This window comes from Larimichthys crocea, chromosome VI, assembly GCF_000972845.2.
Source record: "Larimichthys crocea isolate SSNF chromosome VI, L_crocea_2.0, whole genome shotgun sequence".
Lineage (NCBI taxonomy): Eukaryota > Metazoa > Chordata > Actinopteri > Sciaenidae > Larimichthys > Larimichthys crocea.
In genome coordinates this window covers 9,130,375-9,150,509 of record NC_040016.1, presented here as the reverse complement: position 1 = coordinate 9,150,509, position 20,135 = coordinate 9,130,375, and the positions used below count along the sequence as shown (strand labels likewise).

The 20,135-nt window shown below is 40.4% G+C and overlaps 2 protein-coding genes across 3 annotated transcripts in view; both read left to right on the top strand.

Annotated features, from left to right (window-relative positions):
- Positions 1-3,646, top strand: part of col7a1 (collagen, type VII, alpha 1) — a 40,722-nt gene extending 37,076 nt beyond the window's left edge. For both annotated transcript variants that reach the window (XM_027279699.1, XM_027279700.1), the window contains exons 88-91: positions 2,596-2,631; positions 3,252-3,311; positions 3,404-3,448; positions 3,537-3,646. In XM_027279699.1, the coding sequence (XP_027135500.1) occupies positions 2,596-2,631; positions 3,252-3,311; positions 3,404-3,448; positions 3,537-3,599 (204 nt within the window). In that variant the 3' untranslated portion in view covers positions 3,600-3,646. The remainder of the gene's footprint in view (positions 1-2,595; positions 2,632-3,251; positions 3,312-3,403; positions 3,449-3,536) is intronic.
- Positions 3,647-4,066: 420 nt separating this feature from the next.
- LOC113745875 (collagen alpha-1(VII) chain-like) lies at positions 4,067-19,266 on the top strand. Its single transcript, XM_027279434.1, has 26 exons — positions 4,067-4,093; positions 4,746-4,781; positions 4,862-4,921; positions 5,010-5,135; positions 5,225-5,296; positions 5,382-5,417; positions 5,507-5,566; positions 6,201-6,236; positions 6,704-6,775; positions 7,448-7,519; positions 7,646-7,681; positions 7,780-7,860; positions 10,259-10,312; positions 10,497-10,550; positions 10,651-10,713; positions 10,792-10,854; positions 10,980-11,096; positions 12,106-12,183; positions 12,701-12,754; positions 12,872-12,920; positions 13,115-13,123; positions 14,364-14,447; positions 14,765-14,890; positions 16,400-16,558; positions 17,130-17,312; positions 17,401-19,266. The coding sequence occupies exons 1-26, from the start codon at positions 4,067-4,069 to the stop codon at positions 17,421-17,423; spliced, it is 1,830 nt and encodes a 609-aa protein (XP_027135235.1). The 3' UTR covers positions 17,424-19,266.
- The last annotated feature ends 869 nt before the right edge of the window (positions 19,267-20,135 follow it).

Sequence of the window (20,135 nt, the reverse complement as noted above, 5' to 3'; positions counted from 1 at the left end):
AAATTCTCTGGCACTTGCACACCCAGTGAAATGAGTTTTCACATGTTTGAAAAATATTTAGTTACTCTTTCCTTGTGTTCACTCTACCCTCACAGGTTTATATTATCTGGTGCAGTACAGCCCTTGAGGGTTTTTTTTTTTTGCAGGATTGTATCGAAATGGGGGGAAAACCCTGTGGAGGACTGTAGTGCCTCCCACTCTAAAAATAACCAAACATCAATGTGAATTTCAGCTAAATCCTTGCATGGATAATTGCTTTGAGAGTTCTATTAAAGCACTGTCAGTCAGCAAGTAGCACCAGCTGGTCTGGGTTGCCTTGTATTTGTTCTTAAATATCTTGTAGTAGGTAAGATGTAAACTACATCCCTGGCTCGAATCTCATTTTGCATTTAACCTTTAAAAATGACAAGAAAAAGAGCCTGGTGAACACAAACATATTGTGCTAGTTCAAGATTTTACCAAAAGCAGAACAAAGCAACGCGCGTTACAGTCTCACCAGTCCAAGACCTCATTGTCTAATCATGCACGATCATGCACGTTAAACATCTGTTAGGAAGTGGCAAAGCAGAGTAAACTGGATGCGTAGCTTCTCCCACGTTAAGGTGAAGACATCCACACGATGAGTTTCCTTGAATTATTGCTTGAATTAAATATTACTCTTCACCATATCCAAGCATCAATATTTTAGGTTCAAAGGAAACTTTGTATCGTTATGGTTACAGGCAGATAGATAGATAGATAGATAGATAGATAGATAGATAGATAGATAGATAGATAGATAGATAGATAGATAGATAGATAGATAGATAGATAGATAACCTGGACTAAAGGTAAAGTCCACCTCTGCTCAGCCATGATTTGCCAGTTCTACTTGGCTTTCAAATGGATACAACCTTAGCACTGACACTGAAATATTGTTGCCTGCCAGTATTTGAGTGACTGCAGGCATCTGTTAATAAGGATTGGCTCGGCTTCACAAAGTCTGTGCCAGCTCTGCCAATGAGAATCTCAATTAAGCCAAATTTCAGCTTAGTGAGACTGAAAATGACAGAGGTCAGATACATTCATAAATTTCAGTCAAAACCATCTCATACCTCTACACTGCAGATACCAACACCAATTAGACTAATTTAACATATAAACTTTTATTCAAGCTTTTAATAACCTGTGCATGCGCCTGACCTTATCTTAAAAAATGACTCCGCTCTAAATTTTCTGCTGCGACAGATTCCGCCCTCGTTTGAGCCAGGAGTGATCAAACTTTTTAGCCCGGAGCGGAGCCTTTTGTAATGCAAAGCAGCAGGTTAGCTGCCAGATTTGACAGTGACATGCAGTAACACACACATTTACTAGCTGTTAACTCAAAACTGCACTGTTTTCTAAGCATTTTGATAGCAAGTCGATAAGTCGTTGCACAGATGTGGAACAGGTGTTTCAGAGATGGAACATCTGTTTGGCAGTATGTATAAAAGCCGAGGTGTTCATGTTATGCATGTAAGGCACATGTTTATCCAACCATACAACAATTTAATTGTCACACATCTTCATTCTTTCCACTAGCGTTTGGTGCTCCAACTCATTTTTTTCTCGGCAATGTTTGCTTGTAAAATTTCTTTATATCCTTTTGCATGCTGCCTCTATGGGTGTTTTTTCATTATGGAAGGGTGCACATATTGTGTCTCAAGGGATATTTGTCCTGAGTTCATATCATATTGTAACTTTTATCAGAGAGAGGTATGACATTTACCAAAGGTCCCCGGCATAAAGGTCTCACAGCATATGGTATGTGTCTCAACCGGTACGCCACTAGACACCCTGTCCTCTTTTCTTTTTTAAACTCATCATTGCCGGGAGATTCTCGTTGCCAGGGTTGTTGTTTATCTCTGCTGGTGAAATGTGTCTAGACAAAAAGACACAAAGATGGAATTCGATTGTTACGCACTCTGTATTCCTTGCCATTCCCGCTGTTTGGGATGTTGACATGAATTGTGATGAGTGTCTCGAAGAGCTCCCTCACCGCTGACAGACTCAGGTTCAGCACCTTGGACAGAGCTACGGTGACACTGTCAGTGAGTTCACTCGCTTGATAAATAACCAGGCAACACTTGTCCATCTGCTCAACTGCCTCACCATTTGTTCACACACACATACACACACACACGGAAACAAAGATGAAGTGACGTTGCATTTTTCAACTCCACACCTGAAATGGACTTTGATAAAAGACATATATAAAGCTTTGTAAAAGACCGCTGCAAGCATATTTTTGTGTTTCAGTTGAGTCCAAGAAGTCAGGATTCCACTTTGCTTCATTCACTCAGTCTCGAATCAAACAACTTTTCTGGAATCTGAGAAGACAGGGCACAAAAAAACACATTTTTGTAAAACAAAAGTTTAGATGTCAGACTTTCAGTCTGGTGTAGTGCAGTGGTTAAGCCGTAGAAGTTGTGCATTTGTTGGCTGTCCTTGTGGAAGACATTAAGGCTCTTGATCTAATATAGCTTGAAAGCCTAATGGTTGTTCCATGAACAAGAACATATACTGTGCAGCATAGGTAATTACTGTTATTTTCTCAATTTTTCTGCACACTTACAGGCTGTGGCTGGACCTCCTGGGCCCAAAGGAGAGAAGGTGAGTCACTGTTACTGGCACCAACGTATTCATCTTTTTTTTTTCCATTTTAGCTGTAGCAATGCCTGTCAAATACAGGTATTGAATGCAGATGCTTAATGTAGTAAATGGGAAATGGACTGCACTTATATATATATATATATATATATATATATATATATATATAGCGCCTTTCTAGTCTTCTGAACGCTAAAAGCGCTTTACAGTACGTACGTCATTTACATTCACACGCCGATGGAGCAATTTGGGGTTCTTACCCAAGGATACTTCGAGGGGAGGGGATTGAACCGCTCATCTTCTGATTAGTGGACGACCCACTCTGCCTCCGAGCCACAGCTGCCCCGTTCAGTCAGTACTACTACTAATGATAATGTTCTATTCACGTTGGTCCAATGTGCACTAGATGAAAAAATAGAATAAGAAAACAGTAAATACATGGAAACACATAAAACTTCATATGAAAAAGGCAGAAATCAGCTAACTGCACCATACAGACGCATAGAAAACAAACATACAAAACACAGCTCAAGCTGGAAATGAAAGACTAAAGAATTATATGATGAAGCAGAACAGAGCAGCTGGCAGCACCTGACATCACTGTCTCCCTGTGATTGATGCAGGGTCTTCCGGGTCAAACACTGCCAGGCACACCTGGAGAGAGAGGTCTGTCTGGAGAAAAGGTAAGTCTGACCAACCATTAGCAGTGAACGCTCACTGTCGGCGTGAAAATGTGCTTTTTCATTAAAACTTTATGATACCTGCTGTCTGTCAGGGTACCAGGGGAGACAAAGGTGCTGCTGGCATCAAAGGAGAAAGAGTGAGTTACCATCACGCTGCAGAACAACACATATACCTCATGTTAACATCACAACAAGGTGACAACATGTTATCTGTTGTCATACTAGGGAGTAGGTGGTGAACCTGGAGAGCCTGGAGAAGACGTGAGTAATCAGCCCGTCTGGATTTAGATTGTGGTGTTTGTTTTCTAAATCACGTGTCACATGTTAAAACCTATTTATGTTTTTTTAAAGGGTTTTAAGTCGAGTAATTAGCATATAATTGATATTTGTACATTTTAATTGTGCCTAAAGCGTTGAGCTTGATGATTATATCTGTTTTAAATTGAATTGCTCCTGAAGTTTGCTTCGCTTTGCACATATGGGAACTATAATTTATTGAGCCAGTGAGTTCTTTTGTTGAAGTACCTAGTTTCATTTTCTTTTTACTCCTGATAGTTTTCATTCACATCCTTGTGAGTTCAATATGCTGTTAACATGTTGGGTTGCTTATCATTACCGTAATGATGGACTGTAGGTATGTAACAACTCTAATTTAACATCCAGCTTTTCTATATCAAAAGTATCATGCATTTGATCTATATAGCTATATATAAATTGTATATAATATTTGTTATAGTTTAATATAGATTGTGAGCATGAATGGTTGTCCCTGTGATAATCTGGTGACTTATCCACGGTGTCCCCTGGCTCTCACTCAGTGGATAGGCTCCAGTGCCCCATGACCCTGATAAGGATAAGTGGTTACAGGAAATGGATCGATGGATGTGTCATATAATATATTTAGCATGCTCAGAGGACTCCAAATGTTTTACTCATCATACTTGAAGTCATGTTTTAGTGGCCTGACATTTCTGTTATCCAGAAATCACAAAAAAAGTGCAACAAATGTACTCTCTATATTTAATGATGGAAATTTTAAACTAGTCTTCTTTTTGTCAAGGTCTTTCACTCCAAAGCCAGCCCAATTATTTAATCTTGCTTTAATCAGCCATCTTTCTATCACAGTGTGATTACAGTCTCTAGACCTCCTATCTAAAAGTGTCAACTGTAATCTTCTCTGATGCTCGAGGTTTTGATTATTTGTCGTCCTTGAGGTTAACGAGGCGTGTTAACTGGAATAACAGCCGAGCTGCTGATAGTACACACCAGTACTGATGGAATGTGTCTTCACCGGCATAATAATGAATTTCAAAAGTTTGTCACACTTTTTAAACAAACTGAAACAGCACTTTGTTATTAATATACTTCAACATTTCATCAACATTTCAATAAAACTTTGTTTTTTTCACATCCCCGTGTTTGTTTTTCATGCAGGGGGCACAGGGTCCTCCTGGGCCAAAAGGAGATAAGGTGAGCTTTTCATATGTTTTATATATTTGCTTGAAATCAACACGATCCATGTAACATTTGTGGCAAAATGTGTGTTTCAGGGCGAGAAAGGCATAGGACTGGCAGGTCCCCCTGGTCGGGTTGGGCCTCTAGGTTTGAAGGTGAGTAGCAGCACGTGGTGTCCAGTGAATCAGATGTGGTTTTATCAGACGTGCCACAGGTCAGGATCTAACTGTGACTTGATTTCAGGGAGATCCAGGACTTCCTGGTACACCTGGTCCTCCAGGGCCACTGGGGAAGTCAGGTGACACTGGGCCGCCTGGTCTGAGAGGAGAAATTGGACAACCTGGCCCTCCTGGACCACAAGGGGAGAGGGTTGGTGGAGCTGCTGATTACACAGTATTGTGCGCTTTCAGTCTTAATCTCTGTGCTATGATTTTCAATTATTGAGGTCTCATTTTCAGGGACTTCAGGGCTTTGCAGGCCGTGCAGGAAATGTTGGACCTCCTGGTCCTTCTGGACCTCCTGGACTGGCAGTGAGTTTAGTTTTTATTACATCGTGATTAGCAGTTGGGTTCAGCTCAGAAGACACTTGTAATTTATGATTTGATTGTTTTGTAGGGCACTCCTGGTACCAACGGTGTCAAAGGGGACAAGGTGACTATCAAAGCCAACACATATTTTCATCTACCTGTTTAAATGTTAATGATCAGCTTTAAAAGGCGTACATATTTTTCTGTTGCCAGGGGGAAGTTGGCGTTGGAGTACCCGGTCCCAGAGGAGAGAGAGGAGATTCAGGGCCCAGAGTAAGACATCGGTTACATCACTGTATCATTGAAGATGTGATGTGATCTGAATTTGCCTCTGGATGATGAAACTAACACTGGTTTGTCTGTCATGTTTTAGGGAGAGGAGGGTCGTGCTGGCTTGGATGGGGAGAGAGGGTCACCGGTAAAATATTGAATATTTCCTTTTTTATTCTCATTAAATCTTTCTGTTTTTCGAAAATGGGTAAATCACCAGGAGGAAGTCTCCAGAGAGGCATAAAGGAAGAAATACAAGCCTAAATCTTTGTTATTATAAAAGTGCTGTTCTTCACAAGGACACAATGTATTCTTAGGTTGTAAAACATTTTTTCTATAGGCCTTGTCCTCCCTCACAGTGTCACAATGCCCATCATTGTAGAGCAGCAGAAATCTAATCAATCTGTGCTCACTGTGGAGCTGTACAGTATATAATGGGGGATGGCATATGTCTTTGTGTGTCCATCAGGGTCCCGCAGGGATTCGTGGTGCTCGGGGAGAGAAGGTGAATATGACCAGTCCCTTTTCTATTTGTGTCATCATGCGGGCTGCATCCCCTGAGCGTTCAGCTCGCGTAAAGTAGTGAATTATATTGACACGCCTGAATGAAATGTTTTGCTCTCAATCTTTTTTTCAGGGAGACATCGGGCTGCAAGGTGACAAAGGAGAGAAGGTGTGTGCATTTTAATATCTAATAAGCTCCTCTGCTTGTGTATTTGTTTATATTTGCAAATGGAACTGACACAGAAATGGAGAAAAGGGAAACTGAGGCGTATCTGTGTCAGCAGTGGCTGTTTTGAAATAGCTCTTTCATGAGATTTCCTCTGCAGACAGCAGAAGGAATATATGAATACACACAATGTTTAATGAGCTGCGATATTTTTTGAGTGGCACAGCTTAAGAAAAGGTAACAGGATGAAACATTGTGTGTCGATGTTTTGACTTTGGGGTGACACCAGATGTTTACAGCTGTACTATTACTCACAGGGGGACACTGTGCTGGTGGGAGGACCTGCTGGAGAAAAGGGCAACAAAGGAGAAACAGTCAGTGAACACCTGGATGGGTTAAAATTTTGAATATTGAAAATATCCAATTTTGTTCTGTTCTTATATTGTATATTTGGTTTTGTTTCATTTTAGGGTGACAGAGGACCAAAAGGTGTGCAAGGAGAAAAAGGGGTGAAGGGTCAAGAAGGGCCTACAGGAGAGCAGGTACATTTGTTTATTCTTGCCAGAACAGGTGTGATAGTTTTAGGGTTGCTACTTAATTAATTTTCTAAGTAATAACTAATGAAAATGGCAGAAAACAGTAAAAAGTGTTCGCCTGAATTTCCAAAATCGCAAGGTGAAATCTTGACATTTTTTATTTTATCCAACAAAGAAAAGATATTCTATATTCACCAAAAAGAAGCAGAGAAAGCCAAGAAATCAGCTAATCTTATCAATTATCAAAGTTGTTGTCAATGAATTGACTGAATCGAATCCGACCTGTGGCTCTTTCCCACATTTATTCCCCACATCTCTCTCCATGCATTCCTGTCACTCTTCAGATTTATCTATCAAAATAAAGCTTGAAAAAGCCAAAAAATAATAATCTTTAAAACATGGGGAAATAAATAAATAAATAAAAACAAAAAAAATTGTTGTTTATTTGTTTGTTTTTACTATATTTAATCTAAATTAGGTTTGAATGGCATATTATTCAAGGCTGAGGCATTGATTAGTTATTTAACAGCGAAACAAGATCAGGAATATTAATCACTTCATGGTGACATTTAAAGAATATCCTGTTATCGTAGTAACCAAAACCAGAGATAAGATGTCACGTTAAGATATTGATATTACAGATTATCAATAAGTATTTTTCTGTGTGTTTGACATCAGGGTCTGAGGGGAGAGCCAGGAGAAAGAGGGTCCACTGGATTCCCGGGTGCTCGTGGTCCGGGTGGGCAGAAGGCAAGTGACCCTGAGCATGGGTGATCATTGTAATTGAATCAGTATCATAATTAGTAGCAACGCAGTCATCAGTACAGGTAATGATCCTACTGCTGTAATTACTGTAATTCTATCTTCTCTCGGCAGGGAGAAGCCGGCCAGCCTGGAGTTCCTGGTGAATCGGTCTGTAATTTCTGCTTTCATCCAGAAACAGATTATTTATGCGTGATTTTCTCTGTCCAGGGGACAGAATGAGTGATGATTTCTGTGTTGTCTTCCAGGGTTTATCAGGAAACGACGGGCTGCAAGGGCGCAAAGGGGACAAGGGAGAGCTTGGTATTGTAGGAATGAGAGGAATCAAGGTATTTTCAGTGTTTCTATGCATGTTTGCACATAAGACAGTGTTTATTTTGTGTGGTTTCAACCTTGAAAGAGGTCAGTGATGATGGTCATAAGTCAGTAATAGCATAAAATTGATATGACTGCAGAGGATTAATACAAATTGTGTGAAAAATATCCATGCAGATAATGATGATTTGTACCTGAAAATGGGCGTATTGCTCAGCCTGCTAAACTTAATTTCCATTTTTATGTCTTTGGCGTGTTTCTCCATCCATCCATACATTCATCATTTTCTTGGACTCAAGGTCAAGTGACCTCAAAACGGGGTCGTTTTTGGCCATAACTGAATGATATAGTTCGACACAAATGTCAAACAAGAGACAAGAGTGAAGTGATATCCAAAGATCAGTGGTCAACTTGACGTCATAATGTTCTGCAAAAACACATTTCTGTGGTACAGAACATACCAGTGTTGCAGTATACAGTCGTCCTTTCTTTCTCATTGCAACATGTGACTTGTTACGAGAATTTTTAAGAAGAACCCTTTTTGTGTGGTTGACCCCGTCACTGTTTCCTCTCTCAGCTGGTCCTGGCCTACGCCAAAACGGGGTCTTAAGAACCTCGTGGCGTTTTTTTAGTCAATATACCTGCAGGGTTTTTCCAGTGCCGTTGCTTCCAGAGGAGAACAGATATTGGGGCCCAACGTTGGGCGCCAAAATGTTACGAGAATTTTTAAGAAGAACCCTTAAATAAAGAGGACTGGATTTAAAGTATCAAAGTTTTTGTTTAAGTTGAATTTAATATTCTTGTACAAGAAGGAGCGTTTAACAGTGCAACACACAAACAGGGTTACAGAGAAAAGGCTCTCTGAGGAGCACTATCAATAGGTTTTTATACATTGTTCAAAAATGGGCTGTCTCTGACACCTCCCCACTGATACAGATAACGTCATAACATTCCTTTAGTTGGTTTACTACTCAGAAATGAGCACTATATTTTATATCCACATGGTACTCCCCTAGCCTGTCTCTCCTGTCCTTATACCACTAATTTATAATTGTCCCTCCCTACCAGCCTCAGTAAATCAGAGGCCAACTAAGGGAGGTATGCGAGACGTACAAAGAACAGGACAGACACACACTATCTGTATGAGTTAAGACATCTGCACCCCAGTATAATCTTAATTTTTATAACATGACCAAGCTACCTATCAGTCCTCAAACTAGTAAAGACAGCATTTCTTGTTTCTCTCTCATAATAACTTCCATTTTGTCCAAAAAAAAAAATGGATTCCTTCAAATTCCTTGTTCACTACATACTGTGTATAATGAAACAGACATGGCAGACTGGTTGGCTATATTATATTATAATATTATATTTAAGGTAGGGTAATCGTTGACATAATAATCCTCGAGTACAGCATGAAGAAACAGACACACAACAAACACAGTCACACGTAAGCACATACCTAGAGACAACATCAGAAGCAATCACAGACATCTTCAAAAGATGCAGAGTTTAAAATAGCTCAGCTGGATGAGACGTCGCCGCAAACGCTATAAAGCTTTAAAGGACTAGTGCGACACTTTGAGAAAATAGGCTTATTTGCGTATTTTGCTCGGTTAGATAAGAAGGTCGATTCTGCTCTCACGTCTGAAGCCAGCAGCTTACCATAGCTTAGCTTGAAAATCACTAATTTATTTACCTAATACAAAAGTATAAGAATCAATAAAATAAAAATAAAACGGGTCATGTGCCAGTTCTGTTTCTTGGCCCGGACCACTAAGTTCCTGAACACTCCACTGGTTGCCTGGCAACTGGTCCTGGCCAAGAAAAATAGTCTGCCACAATAATCCTCACAAAACAGCAAAGTGATGTTTTTGTACGGATTAAACACACAACATGTAATGAGTGAGTTTCGGACAGCAGCAGGCGAGCCGTTCCCCCTGATTCCAGTATTTATGTTAAGCTGAGTATGTGAAATATGCGTAAGCTACTGTCTACTGGCCGGAGCTTCGTATTTACCATTAAAGATAATACTAGTGTGCCATGCACATTGATTCAGTGTGGCTGGACCAGACAACTTCAGTTTGAGTTCTCAGAGTGCTACAGCTGTGATGCCACTTATCTTGCTTTTACTTGTCACTGCTGTCTGAAAACCCATTATCAGAAAAAAATTATAGCGTTCGGCTCTGCGTCATATCCGTTGTTGTTTGGAATTTGCTACACAAGGTGATTCATGTACACTGTGTGTACGCAGTAAGTGCCCATGCACAGTGATTCAGCCTGAGGGGAAGGTGAGAGGACTGTCTGTGTAAAGATGGGCTCTCAGTCTGTCTGGTCTGGTCCATTTTGTCCTTTTGTGACTCATAAGCCTCTTAATGTGCCTTTGTCAATGATGAAGTTATGTGTTTACAGGGCGACCGAGGACCAAAGGGGGCTTGTGGAGGCGATGGACCCAAAGGAGAAAAGGTGGGATTGAAAAAGACAGACAAAATATTATTCGGTAGGAGGGAGGAAAGAAGAAAAATCATGAATGAAGAAACTGCGTAGATAAAATGTCAAAGCCACTCGGATTTTGACACACAGGGTTTTTTATTCTGTCCAAATAATGAAGAAATAGAAGTGTACAGTATGTGATGTACTTGGTCTTCAGGGAGATGGTGGTATTCATGGACGATCTGGCCTACCAGGAAGAAAAGGTGAACAGGTATGACTCATATCTGTGGTAGAAAAACAGGCATCCTCTTGTGTATTGTATGCTACTTTAAGATCATACTCCTACAGACATGCTTTTCTGTGCTTTCCAGGGGGAACTCGGACCGTCTGGGGCTCCCGGCACACCAGGAAAAGAGGGGCTAGTTGGCCCCAAGGTATGTGTTGTATAACTTTTCTTCGTACAAAAACTATGTCCAAATTTAAAATATAACCCATTTCCTTTGTCTATGTAGGGAGACCGTGGTTTTGACGGGCTTGCAGGGCCCAAAGGGGCTCAGGGAGAGAAAGGCGAAAGGGTGAGTTTCTAACTTCAACTTCTTCATGTTGTCCTGATCACTGTATTATGTATGTACTATCAGCAGCACAACATTGCTCACAACTACCTGAGATGCATAACTAACTGTCTCTATTCTTCATTTAGGGTCCGCCTGGGGTACCTGGTCCTCCTGGACCAAGAGGGGTGGATGGAGTCCCGGGCCTGACTGGCACTCAGGGACCAGCTGGTGCTAAAGGCCCCGAGGGTCTCCAGGGACAGAAGGTGACACCCTTCATGGTGTAATTCTATACGCTGGTTGTTATCTGTGAGGGCAGAAGTCTGTTCAAAGAGAAGACGAGATATAAAATGATGTGTGTGCACCATCAGTTATGGCTGTGCACAGATCGGAGGTTGGTTTAGCAAAGAAAAGTTTGGTACATTACATGAAACCAGTTACATCACAGAGCAGAAAATGTCAGCAGTCAGAGGTGCCTGAGTGGAACCAAAAATAAACCTTTTGTTTTTGACAGTTTTGACAATAAAAGTACGACATAAAAGAGTGATATAAAAAGAATGCAGAGTTCTTGTATTCCTCCTTAATTTGTTCCGCTCTGTCTTCTTCACACGACTGGTAGTTTTGTTTGATTGCTGTGCATTGCTTTATGGTAATTGAGAGTTTGATGGGTCGTGCTTTTGACTGGCTTGTCTGCAGCGTCATCGCGTAAACGAAAAGAAGAAAGCCGGTGACAGGAGAGCAGCCATATCTGTCTATCTGATGGATGCACCTTTTATTCAGTCTGAGAACCTAGTTCCATTTTTTTTTTCTTCCCGTAAACAAACATTTTGCAATGGTGCAGCCTGAAAGAAATGCTGAGCATGTGATCTGCTAATAGAACAGAAAAAGCACAAAGACTTTAAACCTGTAATGACTTGATATACAAGATATAAGCGGAACTGTGAGACTTACAGCATATTGTGTGCGCATGTATTTATTAATTCATGCAGATATAACATCTGTGTGCCGCAGTCTCAATGTAAATACAAGAGCACATGTAACAGAACTAGATTATGAAAGTATGAAAGCTGTATAATCTTCAGCCTTGATGTCGTGAAAATGACTTTAGGATACAGAAAAAAGTAAAAAAAAAACAATATAGTGTAACATAAACTTTGTTTTCACTGAACCTATGCAGACAAATAGCACCTGTCCAGAGGTGACATAAACAGAGGTTGTTTTTCTTTTTGTTGCAGACATGTTTTATAATGCAATGTTGTTTTGCCTCTGTGCCAGGGGGAGAGAGGTCCAGCCGGTCCTGCCACAGTGGGTCCACGTGGTATCCCAGGTATCCCAGGGGAACGAGGAGAGCAGGTTAGTGTTGTTTCACCACCTGACAGCCATCTTAAAAAAAAAAGTCAGGGAAAATCTTGGGACCCTGATCAAAAATATCTGAAAATATTCACAATCACATAGCACAGAATCACTTGTTGAGCCTCAGTGTTAAAACGTTTGCCAAATTTACAACATTTTTCAAGAAGATTATATTCTCTTATTTTATCCCTCAGTGAGAACCTTCATCACTTTGCCAGTTAAATTTGTAAGGACCAAAAAATGGTAATTTAAAGTGACAGTCATATATTATTTCCATCGATTTCTAAACTTTAATAATACCAATTTTTTGTTAGGGATCCCATCAAGATTGAGAACCATGCTTCATACAATACATAAAATCTTTTTATGTGTCTCTATAAGTCACAATTTATGATTTAACCTTTCACTTTGACTTTGCATTCAGTTCAAGTGCTGCACCTGGTTTGCGTTTAATGAATTAATGTGCTGCAAGCCTCTCTGTGGGTCGTGTGTGTCCTAAGACCTGTCCATGTTGCAGGGAGAGCTCGGGCCAGATGGAGCCAAGGGAGACAGAGGAGAGCCAGGCATGACGGTCAGTGCTCGATCTGAAGACGCTGAAACCAAACAGCACACACACACTCAAGCAGAGTTGATATTAGTGCTGCTTTCAAAGTGTGTTTTGCTCTTTCTCTCTTTATTTTGAATCCAGGAGGATGAAGTCAGAGCCTACGTCCGTTCCGAGATGAGTCAGCACTGTGGTGAGTCTTTCAGAAGGCTTGAATTGCTCATTTATAGCAGAATCGTCCAGTTAAACTTTAGATGGTAATCACAGTCACAGCCTTAGCCAATCTCTGTGAAAATATAATACAAAAGAAGCCATGACTTCTTAAAACTGACCTTTTATTATTTTGTCTCTTTCTGCTTCCTTCCTGTCCATCTGCCTGATCCTCAGCGTGTGGAGGTGAGTGAGCCATTCAGCTGCAGCAGAAGAGAGAGTGGTGGACAGAAGGGCTGTGATTTAGCATGAGTCACAGCGGTGCACTATACCACATATGCTGCTGTAGTGAGGGCAGTCAGCCTCATATATTATATATCTGTAACATGCTTCAATGCATTTGCCCTCATTTAACATTCGTGTGCAGTTTAAATGAGTGAAATGCATCATCATTCAACCTCATGTAGACATAAATAACATAGTTTTGTTCCCTGGTTGGAGGCATTTCTTTGAACAAAGTAACAACTAATAATCTTAACACTGGTCTGAAATATCTTCTGCTGTGCATAGATGTTTTGTATTATTTCTTGTTTACTTTTCAAGTGCCTAATTTTGATATTTAGTTGATCATTATGATGAACTTGAACCAGCGTAATGTTATTATACTCAGCTAAAATATAAACACACTTTTGTTTTGCTTCCATTTTCCATTATTTTATGCACACAAAAGTTACACTAGACATATTTTGTCCAATAAATCTAATCTAAATGTATTTTGAAAATGTGCTACATTAAATATTTCAAAGTAAATGAATGAAAAGAAAAAAAAAACTCAAGACGATCAACTTTTCCAAAGTTTTTAATGTGTTAATCTGTTGATCAATGCACGACTCAAGCAGCAGCATGAGATGAGTGATGGTGATGCAGGCTGTTAATAAATATGCAGTGTTACTGAGAATGAGGCCAAAACAAACATTTCACTCATGTTTAATTTATTTCTCATTATCTAAGAAGCAGTCATTGTGTGTTTCATGATGTTCAAGTCAGTGACAGTTTGAGTTTGCTGTCTTTGGTTGAATCAGCTCTGATTTGACTTGGACTCAAGTCAAAAAATGTTTGACTCGAGTGTGACACAAGTCTTTATTAAGGCGGCTTGAGTCCTTAAAGGATTACAACCAGTTTTTGGAAGACTGCCCCGTGTTGACCAGTCTCGCAAAAACTTTGTAAATCCTTTTAGCTTGTGTGTTTGTTGGAACGGTGGAATGATTTTTGTGGTGCTTTGGGGTTGTTGTTGGCTCATGTGTCTGAAGGTTTTTACTACCAGAATGTTCTGTCCGTCCTTTTTTTTCATCATGTTACCTTTCTGGTCCCCCCCCTTTTCTCCTTCCTGTGTAACACATATGTGGTCCCTCTCACTCCCTGGATCCTGTCTCTGCTCCCTCGGTGCCCTTGTTTCCTCTTTCCTTTACCTGTTTGGCTTTCTCAGGTTCAGTCCCAGAAACTCGGTCCCAGCCCTCGGTCAGGGCTCGGCTTGCACCGGAACAACAACTGGCCGTGAAGGGTGAGGAGGGTGAGTGTGTCCGTCCATCGCCCTGCCTGTCGGCTTCAATTTGTTTGTCTGTGTGTGTGTCCGTCCTTAACAAACAGGTTGACCTTGGTGGTGATGCGTCTGGAGATCTCTGAACACTGGGTGGTTTTCTAATCAAGAAAACAGAGGACTCCATCTATGTCCCACATAAAATATGCTTTATCTTTGAGATTGTCCAGACAAATTACAAATGTACAGGCTCTATTTAACTGACTGAGCCTCGCCTGTATCTAAAGCTTAGAGGTTGTCACACTGGAGTGGAGGATCTTCTGACCTGTGTGGCGTTGCTTTTCTCTCAGGCCGTGAGCTGCGTGTGGTGGTGAACACCAATGACCCCGACTATGAGCACATCTACTCCATCGAGTCCTACGATGACCCTGCGGACGAGCTCCTCTACTTCGCTCCTTCTGCCAACCAGAGTGATGGTACTGTGTTTTACAACATAGTCCGATGCTATTATGCAGTAAAGTAGCACTTTCTTACACACTATGTACCAACTTGACCAGCATGGTCTCACATGAAATTTGCTAAATGAGTTTATTTTGAAAAATCTGTGCGTTCCCTGCCCTGAAAGTAAAAGAACACTACCTGGAAAAAAGTCATGTTGACATCCACTGTTCCTCACCAAAACATATTGTGTGGGTTATGCTCGAGCACAGCTAGTTCGTGAGACATGATATCTGACCACGTTGTAAAATGAAAAGTGTTTATCACAGTTCAGAACAGACACTGCTGGAGTGGGAGTTAAAAGCCAGGCATCATAGAGAGTTGGGAGACATAATAATTGTTTAAAAAAGGGGGATAATGGTGCACATGTTCAGACAGTCTCTCCTGAAAAGCATTCAAAATGGTCAGTGTCAGATGACAAAACTACTCGTGTAACAAGTCGGAAAAAAAGGCAGTCAGAGAGAAATAATCAGTTCCAGAAGCTTAGAGAAATGGTTGAACACCTCTCCGACATCGGATGAAGAATCCGATGTCGGAGAGGTGTTTGGAGGGGGTGTTAAGTTATTTTAAGTTAGTAAACAAGCAGTTCAAGACCTGACAAATCTTTTAAATGCATCTATTTTCAAAAAATATTTCTGAATTGTGAACTGAAATGTTTGTATATTTATCTACATGTTTGCTTGCCTCTCCTTTTTGCAGATTGATACGTTTCATGTTACCACCAGCAACTGACTAGATCAGCAGAATACTATACTATAAACTATTGACCAGTGTTTGGATATACAGGAGACACTCATACAAACATTGCTTTATAATACTACAAATGCTCAAAAACTCCACAGGATACTTGTGGAAGTTTGTGTCTTTTATTGTTCAACTCCCTAATTCCAGATTTTTGTCCATTATAACTTAACATGCCTATCTATTTTGACATTATGCCATTAAGTCTGGGTTTTCCAAATCTCTACAATGAATGTAGTGACCGTAATGTTTCGGGCAAAAAAAGTCCCTATGGACAAATAAATAATAAAGAGAACCCGGTCACCAAATACTGGGATTCCCCTTTAATTCAATTATTTTAGTTAAAAAACAATGACCCCATCGTTAATCAGATTTGTTTATATGCTACAAACTTTATCATGTGATAAACAGAAGATAGCGTTACGAATTCGTGCTCATGTCCCGTAATTTGGTTTATTCAGACAGTGCATAATCCAATTTGTGCTGTGAGGAGCATGTCTCACATTATGTATGCATTGCACTTTGTGCTCATTTCATGACATTATGAGGCCTCGCATATTTCCTCCCACCGCCTGCTACAAGCACACACCACCCTGAGCCTGTGACCTTTCATGACGATCATGATTTCTATTTATTTCTATTTATACCGAATGTGTTCATGCTGTCCTTGCTGTGTGTGTGTGTCTCTGTGCGTGTCACTGCGTTTATGTGCGTGTATGTTTTGTGTTTTCTGTGTGTGTTGACAGGTGAGGCAGTCAAAGATGAAACTGACAAAACAGTCAAAGTTGAACCCAAAATATCAGCTAGAGCTGGCGTTAAGAAAACAGCAACAGTTGCTGGTCAGAAAGCAGTAAAAGTTACACCTCTGAGAGCAGTCAGGTCCAAGAGGAGTGTCAAAGGGGAAGGTAAACCAGCTCGTGTGCTGTCGTCCTGTTGTGGGATTTAGTAAGGGTTAGTAGACCCTTTTCAAAGCGGCCATTTTGACATGAAACAGCAGAGTAAACACAGGTGTTACCTGTGAAACTAATTAAGGTTGAGTTGCGTTCAGGTCAAACAGAGTCAGGGCGCTTAATTAGTATCATTGGTAACACCTGCGTTGACCCTACTACTTCATGTCCAAATGGCTGCTGAGAAAAAAGATCTATTGTGCCTGGCTGGTGTTTGGCGCTTTCTGCATGTCTCCGGCTGCATTGGCTGTTTTGCTGCTGACTTCAAGGCGTTTATGCAGCCAGTAAAATAAAAAAAATAAAAAACAACAGTAACAAAGAGTAATATATCAGTGCTAATGAGTTACGGTGCTAATGAGCTCTGCGGTCACGAATGCTTGTTTTGGGTCCCTTGTTGCTTTTTATTGCCGCTCTGCCTCCGCTCCTGTTTGCCTGACCTGCCCTTTCCTCATTGTGCCTTCTTGTGTCTATGCATGCACACTTCTCACATGTGTGTGTGTTTGTGTGTGTGTGTGTGTGTGTTGTGCAGCTCCAGCAGACTTGTGCCTGCTGCCCATGGAGGAGGGGAGCTGTGGCCGCTACACTCTACGCTGGTACTTTAACAGCCAGGTTCAGGCATGTAGGCCCTTCATCTACAGCGGCTGTGAAGGAAACGGCAACCGCTTCCTTCACCAGGAGGAGTGTGAGGAGGTCTGCCTTGGGAAGACCGAAGGTACACGAACACACACATAGACACACACAGACACTTGGTTATGTCAGGTATTAAATGTGCGCAGACTAACGACTGATCTGTCGTGCAGGTCCAGTGAAGACAGCGCGATGATTGTGGCCAAATCCTCCTCAGCCACACGAATGTTAGCCTTTATATTGCTTTTATAGATCATAATGTTGTCAAATGTCAATGGTCAGAATTTGTTTTTGTTTATTTATTGTTTCGGTAAACTCAGCCACAACTTCACCGCATGGTTGAGAGGGGATACCAGAGTGCCTCGTTGCTTCATGTTCTCAAAACCAGAAAAATAAGGACAAAGTAGTGTTTATTGATTTAAGGAAATACTATTATTTTGTGCATTAGTAAGACAAACATCTTAACATTTGCACACTGAAGACAAGGGCTCACCCTTAGTTTTATAAGTTAACCACAGTATTGAGGTACTTTAGTACTTTTATCGATTTCATGTTGCACACAGATAATAAGACTCATGTCTGCATACAGAGAGGAAGTGGACACCTTACAGACTAATGCAATAATCCTTAAATAAAGACCAATACGGTGAAGTTTCATTAACTCAGTGGTGTCTTCTTAATACTATTGAAACGAAGAAACTCAAAGAAACCTCTTTCTGTTTGGAGGTGATGTCTTGACACACTCTCCCACCCACTTGAATTAATCCAAAGATGTACTTCTCTGTCTTCCATTGTTTGCAGGCACTTTGTTCCATCTTTTCAAGGTACATGTTTCTCTCAGTCAAGTCAAATTAATTTTTATTCTGATAGCCCTGAATCACAAATCGCTCTTTGTCTGAATGGGCTTAAAGAACTTCATAACTTAATACAGCAGTAAACCAAGCACTTGACACAGTTTCACTGTTTTAAAAGGTTTGCTGGTGGCGGTGTTGGTTGTGGAGTGTGGATATAATTTTAATTTGTGGTCATTAAACTCTTGTGTGAGTCATTGTTCGGATTGATTGCATTCAGGTTGTACTAATGTAACCAGTAGTCCAACCTTACTTACTTGTATTTCCATTCACTAATAGGGTAATACACACACAAAAAAAGTATGAACAGTATTTTTGTGTTTGGTTTATGTCCTTATGATTTGAGTCGGATGCGAGTTGTGCCTCATGTTGCTAAGACTTATGTGTAGCTGCCTTTGTAATCAGGATTTATAGTATCTGTTGCCTGAATGTGTCGAGTATTAGTGAAGGGGGAACACAAGTAGAATGAAATACACACAGCAGGACATTTTGTTAACAGGCAGCACAAACTACACCCTTAATGAACTTCACCAAACTGGTTATCGTAAGGATGCTGTGTTATAATGTTGTTTTATCGCTTTGCTCACTCCTTGTATGTACAGGCTGTTCATACTACTTTGCAGTACAGGGCAGACATGTGGGTTCTGGAAGTATTTTCTCTATTGTAAATGAGGATTTGAAGGTTTTCTTCTAATGGTAATGTTACTGTAATGAAACACCAGAGTCACCTGAACAAGTGACAATATTTCAGGTTTGTGTTTGTTTCAGAGAAATCGCGTCTCATCGATCAGTTTGCTCTGCAGTCTCTGCTAGAGAGAAGACAAAATATCTAATCGCAAATCAGAGCGTCAGTAAATAATGTAACAGTGCACCACGAATGCTGAATTCATCTAAAACGGATCCAGAATGCAAAAGTGAATCAGTTCAAACGTATTAACAGATTTCTACAACGTTTATTTTTATCCCCTTTAAAAAAAATCAATAGAACAACATTGCATGAATGATGATTCAACTGTACTATTATTATTATTTATATAGCACCAAATCATAACAGAAATCTCAGTAATCTCAAATATCTCGACACTTGCCATATAGAGTAGCTCTAGGTCTGTTGTGGAGAAATTGCTGAAGTCAAAGGTCGGTGGTGAGGTCAGGAAGGAAGAAAGTGTTCAACATATTCTAGTCTGGAGACACAGATGTCTGTTTACGCAGACTGGACCGCCAACAGCAGCTATCTATTATGTCTAGGAAGGCAGCAATAGGTCTCTTCGACCCTGGTCACCACAGTGTTGACATAGACTGGCACCTACTGTTCTCAACCAAAGCCAAACAGCTAATATTGCCGAGGACCTCAAGGCCCACACGTGACCTCGTGTAACCTAAGGATAGAAAATTCCATAACAAGGTCGTACCCTTTATAATATTATTTACAGAGCCTAATCTTCTAAAGTTTGTCTGCACATGGTCTTGTAGTACTTAAAGAAACAGCAGCCTGATTCAAATGAACTGAGGAGATTTCCATCTAAACCTTGATACTGTCTGTAGACTTTTACTTCCAGAACTCCTGATGCCTGAAATAAGTCCTCACACTTCTCTACATGATAACTATGCAAGTACAACTATATTGGGTTATTATTATGGATATAGTGTTATCATTTGTAGTAAATATGAAGAATCAAGCACAATATTCTGCCAATATTTTGTACATATTGTTTTATATTGTTTGGGGAAAGTTGTGTCTCTGATCACGACTGCATATTTACCTGCCAGAGAAACGGTGCTATTTTTAAAGGTATTTTTATACTGTGTATTGAAGATGGAAGCGCTTTGTTTTGTATGTGGTACAAACCTGTTTCTGTAGTATTATGGAACATTTAAATAACCATTTCTAATAAACCAAGTGTCTGAGTAAAGGCGAGTTTGGTGTTTTCTCTTATTTTAGCTATTGATCTTTTACAGCTTTTAGCTTTAGATGTAAAACATGTAAGAAGGTGAGCACGCTCAAACTTAAAAACAACACATCAAAAACACGTGTAGCTTTTGAACCGGTGGCCTTT